The following is a 13,021-nucleotide window of genomic DNA, read 5'->3' on the forward strand; positions in this document are numbered from 1 at the left end:
GGCCAATCGGATAAACGGGTATCGATCAGGTTGGATTTGTTTTTACTCATTAACAGAGGTGTCAAAAGTATTCACATTCATCATTACTCAGGTAGAAGTATAGATACTAGAGTTTAAAAATACTCCTGTAGAAGTATCAACTCAAGTTTTTTACTCAAGTAAAAGTATAAAAGTACTGGTTTCAAAACTAAGTATAAAAGTAAAAGTAATGTAAGGGGGAATAAAGCCATTAAGGACAAAAGCCATTGAAAATGAATGCATCTTAGTATAATGCAAATATATTAAAGCAACACTATGCGGTAAATCCACAAAAGGATTGCGCAGCTTTTGCGGCCGCTAAACCGGTGCAAATGACACAAAAAGAGAGCGTCTAATTCACAAAGCACCCGCAAAGGGCGAATGGCAACACAAACTGCACTGCCAAGCAAATAGTGGCATTGTGCGCCTGTGTCATTTGCATGCATGTAAATTAGGTAATATTCATACATTCGGCGCAAAATTGCCCCCTTTCTATGCAAATAAGCCTCATTGCAAAAACCGTCTAATTCACAAAGGCCAGCGCTATTTGCCACACGCAAAAATAGTGGAGCAAATACCGTCTTTTCAAAGCGTGTATTAACTGCGCGCAAACTCCTCACTCCTCACTCCCCATCTCTCTGTTTCTCTCTCTCTCTTCAATATCATTCAAGCCTGTGTGATACTGAATGATATTAAGGGTGAAATCTATAGTCAGACATGACTGTAGACAGTCAGATCAAGTGGGGTTGTGGACTTATCTCAGATTTAAAAATAAAAATAACAGGAGCTCAGGATTCATCCATACAGTAGGGGCTGCTTTATTACAAACAATTCCACCATATAAACATATACATCTAGAATGTGTGTGTTTAACAGCTTAATAATGTCATCACATATCACAACATATATCAGACTTATAATATAATAGCGCTGATCGTGTCCCTGTGAAGCTCAGCGTCAGTCAGGACTCTCAGCTGCTGCTGTGGGCTTGCCACCCGTTGTGAAGTTAAAACTCAAGTGTCCCTGACCTGGAAGGGAGGAGCTGCCTCCTCCTTCATCTTACTTGCCTTGGACCTGAAAGAACTACGTTTCCCAGAACACCAAGGGCAAGATGGCCGCCAATTGGCTGATTCAAGGCAGCACACTGACATACAATATAATTCATTAAAATGAAATAATGATAAAAGTTCAAGAATTAAGGCTAAAAGATAATCAGTCCACAACAATAAAGTATAATAAAAACATTACAAGAAATAGATAAATAAAACAAATACCTCTAAAAATTGTTAAACAGAATAAAAGTATAATATTTGATGCTACATAAAAGCCAGACCAAAGAGATGAATTTTTAGTCTATGTTTAAAAACGTCCACATTTCCAGCTCCTCTCAGATCCTCCGGCAGGCTGTTCCACAGTTTTGGAGCATAGTGGCTAAAAGCAGCATCACCAAATGTTTTAGTTCTACTCTGTGGAACAGCTAAAAAGATTCAGATTCAGATTCAGATTCAGAAAAACTTTATTTATCCCAGAGGGGCAATTGCAAAAACAACTAAGCAGCATGACGTTGAAAGTACCGAATAAAATAATAAAATAAAATGAATGCAGATAAATAAGGCATGTATCGTATGTACAAAGAATATATAAAATATAAAAATATCCAAAAATGTAAAATAGAGTGACTGTAGTGGTATAAATATAAAGGGGTAAATCCACAAAGAACAGATTGCGCCCGCAAATAGCGCTGTGAATTGCGCCGCATTTGCGCCCGCAATTTGCCCCGCCTTAAAGGTATTGTGACATCATTTTTAACATGCTTTTAACACTATTAAAAGTCTTGGCCAACATCCCTCAAATGTGTCTAAAAGAGTGTAACAAGAAAAACTTCACTCTAGTACTCCATTCCTGGCTTTTTATTACAGTGTTTTTTTGCACCGTGAAAAACGCTTCCTTTTCCCCCTTTCCTGTCAATCATTGCGCCGCTCCTCCTCCAAACCTCCTCCAACCCAACCATACGCTCACAGCGGCGTCGGAGAGTTAAGCCGGGAGCGACAGGCGAAGCATGCACGGAAAAGCAGCAGTCCACAGCAAACAATCATAAAAATAAAGGCATGCAAGCAGCAGTGTCCGCTTATCTTAAGTCCAGTCAGTGGCCGCGGGTCTTCTTAGCAGTTTTCCTCCGGTGATTAGAACAAAAGAGGCTCTAAACAGCTCCGTGTTAAGCCTGATTTATGGTTCCGCGTTAAATCGACGCAGAGCCTACGCCGTAGGGTTCAGCGTACGGTGCGCGTCGCCACGTAACCCTACGCCGTAGGCTCTGCGTCGGTGTAACGCGGAACCATAAATCAGCCTTTATGGTGCGCTGGAGAGGAGAGGAGGCAGGGAGCTGGGTGGAGGGGGCGGTGATTTAGCGGGCCTTGACGTCACATTATGCGGAAAATCCTAGAAAGCACACAATACACTGAATGTTAAAAGTTTGTTGTTTTTTGGGTGTAATTGATGTCAAAACACCCAACAAAACACAAAAAATCAAGAAAAATTTGTTTTTCATGTCACAATACCTTTAAGGTCCTATTCACAAAAGATTTTGCTCTAATGATATACCGGGGCAAACACGCCCATAAAGTTTTGCGGCTGAGTGCAATTTGCCCTTGTCTGAGTAAGTGAGCGGAGCTGTTTCCAGTGTTCTCCATATTTCAGCACACACATTGGTCCCTTATGAAAACTGCAGAAATAAAAAAAATAAAGCGAGTGAAAATAAAACGTCCCTCCCCACTTTTCAAACTCATACTTTTCAAACTCATGCCCCCCCCCCCCCCCCCCCCCACAGTTTTTTTACAGTTTAAGAACTAACGGTAGGCTCAGCCTGTATTACAAATCCTCAAGACACTGTGCGAAGAGCCCCGCTCCCCCTCCTCCCTCCTCCCTCCGTGCTGCTCAAGGATGATTTATGGTTCCGCGTTAAATCGACGCAGAGCATACGGCGTAGGTTACGCGGCTGGCGCACCGTACAGTGCGCGTCGCTGCGTACCCTACGGCGTCACCTTACGACGTAGGCTCTGCGTCGATTTAACGCAGACCATTATTTAGGCATAATTAGGCTTAACTAGTGTGTGCGTATGTGACAGACGTGCATGGGACGATTGTGAAATACGGAATAAACTGTTTTATATGAATTCTAATTCCCAATTACGTAACAATTACGTATTTCAAGGGACGGGTGGCAAGCCCACTCACCGCGGCTGCATCTCCAGCAGCAGCTGAGAGTCCTGACTGACGCTGAGCTTCACAGTGACACGATCAGCGCTATTTTATTATAAGTCTGATATATGTTGTCATATGTGATGACATTATTAAGCTGTTAAACACACACATTCTAGATTTATATGTTTATATGGAATTGTTTGTAATAAAGCAGCCCCTTATAGGATGAATCCTGAGCTCCTGTTATTTTTATTTTTAAATCCGAGATAAGTCTACAACCTCACTTGATCTGACTGTCTACAGTCATGTCTGACTATAGATTTCACCCTTAATATCATTCAGTATCACACAGGCTTGAATGATATTGAAGAGAGAGAGAAACAGAGAGATGGGGAGTGAGGAGTTTGCGCGCAGTTTAATACACGCTTCTGAAAGACGGTATTTGCTCCACTATTTTTGCGTGTGGCAAATAGCGCTGGCCTTTGTGAATTAGACGGTTTTTGCAATGAAGCTTATTTGCATAGAAAGGGGGCAATTTTGCGCCGAATGTATGAATATTACCTAATTTACATGCATGCAAATGGCACAGGCGCACAATGCCACTATTTGCTTGGCAGGGTCTGTGGATGTGGGGGATGGTGTTTAGCAGCTGGAGTTATAAAGCAGAGTAGCTTTTGGGACAAAGGTGGCTCTCCTCCTCTCTGTCCTGCAGGCGGTACAGCCAGAGGATCTGAGAGGCCTTCCTGGTTCATAGAATAAAAACATCTCTGAAATATACTCTGGTGCAAGCCCATGTAGCGCTTTATAAACTAATAAAAGAACTTTAAAATCAACACGTAAACTAACATGTAGCCAGTGTAAGGATTTTAAAATGGGCCTAATGTGTGCTCTCCTTCTCGTCTGAGTCAGAACTCGCGCTGCAGCGTTTTGAACCAGTTGCTTGTAAAACTTCTTAGGACGGTTTCAATTTACAAAGAAAAATAGATTTAATCTACCTTAGTCTTAAGAAACCTTTTACTGGTATTGTCACAACTGCTGTATTTTAAAAAGAGAAAGATACACATAGATGTAAGTCCAATAAAATAAAGAAAAAAGGTTAAAAAAATATAACCCCAATTCCAAATAAGTTGTGGCACTGTGCAAGTAATGTAAATGTCGATACAACAGAAAGGAATGGCTTGCATGTCCACAGACCCATTTTTTTTTTTGTTTACTAACAAAAGATCTTAACAAATATGTCATATGTTTAGAAGGATACATGTTAGCATTTCTCGAAAAGTGTTATTCCATTTTGAATTTGATGGCACTAACATATCTCAAATAGTGGGGGCACGGGAAACAGAAAATCGAAAAAAGCAAAAAGAGTGAGTTAAAAATAAAACACCTCGCTTGCAACTTATTAGGCTGACTGGAAACAGGTCGGTGACGTGACTACAAAAGGAGGAAGAGTCTCACAAGTAAGGAGGGCAGAGGTTCACCAATATGAAGAACTGTCTACAAATTCTGAAACTTTTTCAGAATAATGTCTCTCATAAAATATCTCATCATATAAACCACGTATTAGCCAAAGAATTTGGCTCAGATAACCTGGAGAAACCTACACATACTGGGAACAAGACCCTCTGGTAGACTGCATTCAAATCAGGCATGATTTTGTAATATAAATCACCTTTAGAAACCACAGTCCAACAATCATACAAAAAAGAAATCATATGTGAAAATTATGTTATTATGTTCATTATTTAACTGATAAAACATAATTTGGAGATACCTGCAAACAATGACATGTCCTTTTTAGGCTGCATGTTTTTGTGAGGGTAGCTCACATTAGCTCCCCAAGGGAACATGGAAAGGACATGCAAACTCCACACAGAAAGATCCTTTCACCAACCCCACCCAGGGTGTGGGTGCTGAGGGGAACTTAACACGCCCTCAACACCCACAGCGTCCCCGGCGAGAGCTGAACCCAGGACCTTCTAGCTGCGAGGCGGCTGCACTACCAGCTGCGCCACCATCCACACAAATTGTATTGCTTTATTGATTTTTTTGGGGGGCCTAGTTGCTTTTACATGGCCACAAACCTGTAGTAGCCATCAAAGATGAATTCATGGATTTCAGGTACATCCGTTAGAAAAAAATATAACAAAAAAATTACAATAGCACTTTAAAAAAAAGATAAAGCATCCTGCTCCCACCTCCATGACAAATAAAAAACATTTCCTTTTAGGATTTCCCTGTGTGACTGGATGCATTGATTGCATCCATATTCCGCTCAAAGGTCCTTCAATAATTTCTGTTTTGGTGTAACAAATTATTATTATTTTTTATTTTATATTATTTATTAAAGTGTCTGACAGCCATGAACCTGTTACGTAAGAATTACTTGTCTAAATGATCTTTTTATACTTACTATACCATCAGCCGTTCTCAAGGTATTTTCTCTACCAGCAGGACTGCACCTGCACGAAAAGGAAGGGAGTCTTGGGTACAATACACTTACATTCCACCACTTGTCATTTATGTCATATTATAACAATTATTAAATATTTAAACTACGCATTCACTTGCTCTGGAATTTACTCCCACAGCAACTCTCTTTTCTTCACTGCTGAAGGGGTGTTACTTTACCGCAGAAAGATGTGCCCAAACTGACTATATAATTACAAGAAAAGCTTTCATTCTAACACTGAGAAGTAGGAGAATTTCTTCTGTTTAGTTGAAGTTGCCACTGTGAATCATTGTAATTTAGCTCAATGTCTTTTTATAGTTGTGGTGCACAATACAACTCAGTCATCAAACTGGAAGTTGACAGAAGCGTATTTAGACCCCTGATGTGAACTTGGACTGTAGTTAAAAGAAGAACAGATGTTACAGCGGTAAACCTCAACCTGTCCCAACGTTTTTGAGACATGTAAACGTACAATTCATCAGCTTAATATTTTGTCTATATTCTATTGTGAATGAAATATGGACAACATATGGATTTATGAGAATTTTAATTAATTTCGATTCAGGGATTGAATTTGAATTGAAAGAGAAAAATGTTTTCATGCAAATATTTTGAACAGTTTAGGCCAGATAGGCAAAAAAAGGGTGGTTGGGGGTTTGAGGTGGGGTCAGATATTGACATGATACCAACTTGTTAATTAGTGTCTCTTTCATTTGCTACCAGAGAAAAACTAAGCAGGCAATAACTCCACCAGGGACAACTCAAGAACTGTGACTAGCAGAAACAACAAGAAAAACTGTCTGACATAATAAGTTATGAATTACTATTCTACGTGTATAGCTAGACCTATTACAACTAACTAAAACCTTATAGCCAACACATTTTTTTTAAATTAGATCCTGGAAATGACACAGCATCATAATAATAATAACAATAATAATAATAATAATAATAATAATAATAATAATAATAATAATAATAATAATAATAATAATAATAATAATAATAAGTTTTATTTATAGGTGCCTATCAAGGTACCCAAGGTCACCGTACAAGGAGACACAACAACAATCAAACAGGGGAATGGAACATAAAACAGCAAAACAATAACAAAAAAATACAAATAATGAGCCAAAAAGTTGCAAAAAGACTAATTTTAATAAAATGTTATAAAAAAAAAAAAAAATCTCAATAAAGATGGTCTATACCATCTTTATTCAGAATTTGAAACATGGGTGATAGTTGTGCTACTTATGACCTTAAATGAACGTGAATCTTTGACCATCTTGCTCTTTCCCAGGTGGGATAAATGTAATCATTTTTCCATGAAATGCCCTTGGAAAAACCCTTGTGAAAGAGCGTTTGATAAGAAGGCGTGGCATTAAGCAGTTTACCTTTATATAAACTCAGTTACAACTCCCTCAGTTATCTGGAATTAGCTGGAACCTTCAATCATGAAGTACTTCATTCTCTTGGCCCTGTTTGCTGCAGCCTGTAAGAATCTCTGCTTTATTTATTAATTTATGTATTGGTTTTATTTTTCATAAGGGTGTGAAACTATTGAACTTCTATTGCAGATGCTGCTCCCATTGAGGATGACAAGATTGTTGGAGGCTACACATGCAGGAAGAACTCTGTTCCCTACCAGGTCTCTCTGAATAATGGCTACCACTTCTGTGGAGGCTCCCTGATCTCCAGCACCTGGGTGGTGTCTGCTGCTCACTGCTACAAGAGGTAAGGGAAGAGACAGAACATTACCTTCACATGAATGCACAGGTCCACAGCACTTCTACAAGGTTCAAGGTTTGAGTTGTCTACACATGTCATATGTCTACACATTCTAAGGTGAAGTGAAATGTATTATTACTTAACTAATTCTTCTCGTGCTTCTCTCTGCAGTCGTATGCAGGTGCGTCTCGGTGAGCACAACATTGCTGTCAATGAGGGAACAGAGCAGTTCATCAGCTCTGCCAAGGTCATCCGTCACCCTTCATACAACAGCTTCAATCTGGACAATGACATCATGCTGATCAAACTGAATAGGCCTGCAACCCTGAACAACTTCGTCTCACCTGTGTTCCTGCCCACCAGTTGTGCTTCAGGCGGCACCCGCTGCCTGATCTCTGGATGGGGAAACACCAGCGGCACTGGAAGTCAGTGAAACGCATCTGGAAAGTGGTAGGGAAAATGTGGTGGCTAAAATATTCATATGCTTTGTGTTTTTCTTCTCCAGTGCACTACCCCGATAATCTGAGGTGCCTGGATGCCCCCATCCTGAACGACAGCAGATGCCAGACGGCTTACCCCGGTCAGATCACCTCTAACATGTTCTGTGCTGGATTCATGGAGGGAGGCAAGGACTCTTGCCAGGTACGAGCTGCAATCTCTGCCTCTGTAAGTATATAAACTCCACAAGACTTTAACCCACACCTCTTCGTGTCTTTTCTCTGTGTCAGGGTGACTCCGGTGGCCCCGTGGTGTGCAAGGGTCAGCTGCAGGGTGTGGTGTCCTGGGGTTATGGTTGTGCCCAGAAGAACAAACCTGGAGTTTATACCAAGGTCTGCAACTACACCCGCTGGATTCGCAACACCATGTCCTCCAACGAATGAAGTCACTTCATCTGACAAAAATGTGAAAATATAATAAAAACATTATAAAAAGTCACCATCATCTTAATGTCATTTTGTGTTTTGTGCTGTTGAGAAAACAAGAAGAGAAATGACAATGATAATTTGTAAACTGACACGATAAACTTAAAAATGTGTCCTTATACATGAAAGGTATAAATCTATAATTATTATAGATAAAAAATGCAGTACTTTTGACCACTTTCTCCAATACAAAGAATACGGATACAGAATATAATGTTTTTTGCTTTAATCTAAAATGAGAAGCAGGCAGAGTTAAACATTTTTTAGGTTTAATATTGATTATTCAAAATTAATTAGATTTAAAGGGACTTAAAATGAAAGGTAGACAATAAAATATGTCTTACTTATGAACCTAATACATAAAAAACACTGATGGCACATTGCTCAATTGAGAGAAATCGTGAAATTCAGGACAACACAATCACAACAGATGAAAAAAAAGTTATTACCCAGATAGCAAAATAACGTACATGTAACGTTGAAATATGGTTAGGAAAAAACACTGAATCCATATTTAAACCTGATTGGTGACAAACAGAATACGTTGATTCAACATTGGCTTTAGAATTGGATGTTTTTTTATGGTTGATCCACCATCAATCATTGACCTTAACCAGAAATCACCCTTTCTGACCACAGTTCAACATTTAATTAACATCTTTTGCTATCTGGGTATGCATTGGACTATCATTTTCATTCCGAAATAAACTTGTCACAAAAAGTAAGGACATTTGTAAGGACATTTGACATTTGAGATTATTTCTTTGTTGTAGCAATGCTTCTGGGCAATACGTTGTATACCGTTGGAAAGCCTGTTCATTTCCCATTTAAATGGTTTCACATGTTGCCGGTGGCCTGGGTTCCGGGCTCTTCCGTGTCAGCCTCTGGTCTCGCGGGTGGCGGGGTTGCTCCCCCCCCTCCCCCACTATAGATACACTTCAGGTGGAGCTTTGTTTGGTTTATTACACACACACACACACACACATACACACATATAGTCACTTAGTCACATGCATACACACACACACACACACACACACACACACACACACACACACACACACACACACACACACACACACACACACACACACACACACACATGTAGTCACTTAGTCACATGCATATACACACACACACACACACACACACACACACACGCATGATCATATACATACACACACACACACATAGACATACACACTGGCTTGTTCACCTGCATGCTGGCTCTCTAGTTTTTGGGTTTAGGTAGCGGTAGCGATAGCTTAGCTCAGACTGCGATCAGATCTCAAGATTTAGGTCGATTGCTGTTATTGTTTTGGTTGGCTCCGTGCCGGTTTCGTGCTTTGTTTGTGGTTTTTTGTTGCAGATTTCCAGTGCTTGACGTGTGTCTCCGTGTGTTCCTGCTTCCTGGATTGGCAGTGGATGTCGTCATTTTTCATTTTTCCAGTGAGGGAGATGCCGTCCCTCACCATCACACTTCCTCCACCGAATAATGTTACTCTATTGGTGCAGCAATCAGCATACTGTTCTTCGCATCTTCTCTACACTTTGACTGTATGATTTAATTGCCGTAGGCAGAATCTGGACTCATTGGTGAAGGTAACTGTAGCAGGGTGGAGGATTGGGTGTGGTCTGCGGGGGAGCAGCTACTCAGCTGAGATTGATTGGGCACACCAGCAAGGGGCTCTACAGGGATGACACAGAGCTGCCGAGTGCCGATACACGTCTGGGTGAAAATAAAGATCAGCAATTTCTCCACTAAACCCTGTGTCCTCTTTCCTGTCTGGCGACCCCAGTAGCACGAGCTTGCTACAGTGGCGCCCAATGTGGGGCGGCGACAGGATGAGGGAGGAACGCGGGGATCGGACCCTCGAAGCGATGGCATCGCTGGCGCAGGTGCTGGTGGACATGGCAGCCCTGATCCAGAGCCAGGCGGAGCGGCGGACCACAGCGCTGAAGATGCTGGCAGCGCAGCAGCAGGCAGGGTAGGGTCGCCCGCCTGCTCCGTTCGCGGAGGCCAGGCCCTTCACCTTTACCTACCCGGACGTGAGAAGAGAGGTGCTGGACCGTCCGGGCCGGAGGCGGTCTCGGTCGCGCCTGCTCCTGGGGCGGAGGCGATCTCGGACGCGCCTGATCCTGGTGCGGAGGCGGTCTCAATTGCGCCTGCTCCTGGTGCGGAGGCGGTCTCGATCGCGCCTGCTCCTGGTGCGGAGGTGGTCTCGGTCGCGCCTTGTCCTGGAGCGGAGGTGGTCCTGGACGCGCCTGCTCCTGGTGCGGAGGCGGTCTCGGACGCGCCTGCTCCTGGTGCGGAGGCGGTCTCGGTCGCGCCTGCTCCTGGTGCGGAGGCGGTCTCGGTCGCGCCTACTCCTGGTGCGGAGGCGTCTCGGTCACGCCTGCTCCTGGTGCGGAGGCGGTCTCGGACGCGCCTGCTCCTGGTGCAGAGGCGGTCTCGGTCGTGCCTGCTCCTGGTGCGGAGGCGGTCTCGGTCGTGCCTTCTCCTGAGGCAGTCCTGGACGTGCTAGCTCCTGAGGTGGGCGCGCTAGCTTCTGTTCCGGAGGCGGTCTCGGACGCGCCTGCTCCTGGTGTGGAGGTGGTCTCGGTCGCGCCTGCTCCTGGTGTGGAGGCGGTCTCGGTCGCGCCTGATCCTGGTGCGGAGGCGGTCTCAGTCACGCCTGCTCCTTGGGCGGTCCTGGATGCGCCAGTTCCCGAGGCGGTCCTGGACGCACCGGCACCTGAGGCAGTCTTGGACGCGCCAGCTCCTGAGGTGGGCGCGTCGGTTCCTGAGGTGGGCGCGCCAGCTTCTGTTCCGGAGGCGGTCCTGGACTTGCCTGTTTCGGTTCCTGGGGTGGTCCTGGGCGCACCTCGGCCGGCACCGCGGATTCCGTCTGCCCTGAGGCCAACCTCGGCCCAGTCCCGGGAACAGCCCTCTCGCCAGTCGGCCCTGAACAGTCTCGCTGGTCGGCCCGGACAAGAGGGCGGCCTCCCGAACTGTCTCGCCGGTCGGCCTGACCTGGAGGACCTTGTGGCCTCAGGCCAGGAGGCTCAGATGGCGGTCTCTGGCTTCCTCTCCCGCTCCGAGGAGGGGGGGTTGGCTAGGCCAGATGGTCCCCGGCCTGAGTCGGGCGATGGGGGTGTGTGGCAGGGTGGACGATTGGGTGTGGTCTGCGGGGAAGCAGCCACTCAGCTGATTGGGCACACCTGTGCCCAATCAATCTCCCCACCCTGCCTGGCTACTTTAAGAGCGGCTGCACACCAGCAAGAGTGCCGATACACGTCTGGGTGAAAATAAAGATCAGCAATTTCTCCACTAAACCCCATGTCCTCTTTCCTGTCTGGCGCGAGGCCGGTTTTAATTTTATTTTTTTATTAATATAAAAAAATATCACAGAATATCTGTACCGTTTCTGATTGGGTGGGCACTGCGCATCATTTTTAGACACAACAATGAACGTGTGGCCTTATACACTTTAAGGGCGCACGTGAGATTCTGGGATGACCAATACACCAGAGACAAACGGTTGTGAAAATACAAATTCTTATTTTATTTAATGACTATAAAACCAGGATTCTTTTTAAAACCATCACAAATATAACACAATCACACTCTCTCTCTCTCTCACACACACACACACACATACACACACACACACACACACACACACACACACACACACACACACACACACACACACACACACACACACACACAAACACACACACACACACACGCGCGCACACACACGCGCACAATTGCAAAAAACTTTCTCTTCACGTGAGCGGCCGCGTCAGTCCAGCCAGACCACGGCTCTGGGTTTTTCCCGTAGACAAGAACGGCAGTGGGGGCTAAAACCGGCAACACCTAAGGACGTACAAAACACTTAATTGATGCCACAAATAACTGCGGCGAGACCGGGATTCATAAAAAAAGACACATACCAGGCGATGTAAGGCTTCTTAATCATTCTAAAACGGCTTGCTGGATTTCACGAGTCATCTGCGCTGCAGACGCTCCAAGCGAGCCCATCATCCTCAAAATGCGCAGCTGCACCAGACTGAGAGGACGCTGAACAACGGACGTGCAGTTGCATGAACTCTTTGTTTCCGGGTTCACCATCACCTCCCCTTAAATAGGCCAGCGACGCACGCCATTGGTCAAGGCTGCGCACTCACAAATAAGCACTTAAGTGCGTCTTACCACAAACGCATACCGCAAAAGTTGTGTCTCGGCGGAGGGACCCGGCGTCAGCACACAGAGCACACACTGAAGGCTCATTCATGGTTCCGCGTTACAGCAACGCAGAATGGTCCACATCGCCGCGTATCCTACACCGTAGGCTACGCCGTACCCTACGGCGTAGCCGTGGCTCCAGAGCACCGACACCCGCACCGGCGCTCTCCGAGGGCGGGGAGCGCCTGTGCGGGTGGCGGTGGCTGCGGTGCTGAAAAAAAAGCAAACAAAAAAAAGCAAAAAAAAAAGCAAAAGACATAAAATAAATGCAGCCTCAACAGGGCACAAACCTATTTGTGCCGGTGTTCTGCCATTTTTTGCTGCTTTGCCAAAAATGCTACCTAATGGTTTTCTACCTTTGTAGAATTTTACTATGTTTTACTCCCTAAACCACTTCCTTTCCCCCCAAGTGGTCCTTGTCTCTTGCCAGGCCGTTATTGTAAATAAGAATGTTCTTAATGACCTGCCTAT

General features: G+C 44.4%; 1 protein-coding gene across 1 annotated transcript; it reads left to right on the plus strand.

Moving 5' to 3' along the window:
- The first annotated feature begins 7,072 nt into the window (after positions 1-7,072).
- On the plus strand, positions 7,073-8,332 carry LOC133428919 (trypsin-3-like). The gene is made up of 5 exons (XM_061716590.1): positions 7,073-7,162; positions 7,246-7,402; positions 7,568-7,821; positions 7,902-8,038; positions 8,125-8,332. Exons 1-5 carry the CDS (start codon positions 7,123-7,125, stop codon positions 8,275-8,277), a joined length of 741 nt encoding a protein of 246 aa, XP_061572574.1. The 5' UTR covers positions 7,073-7,122; the 3' UTR covers positions 8,278-8,332.
- Positions 8,333-13,021: the final 4,689 nt, after the last annotated feature.

Source organism: Cololabis saira, chromosome 3 (genome assembly GCF_033807715.1).
Source record: "Cololabis saira isolate AMF1-May2022 chromosome 3, fColSai1.1, whole genome shotgun sequence".
Classification (NCBI taxonomy): domain Eukaryota; kingdom Metazoa; phylum Chordata; class Actinopteri; order Beloniformes; family Belonidae; genus Cololabis; species Cololabis saira.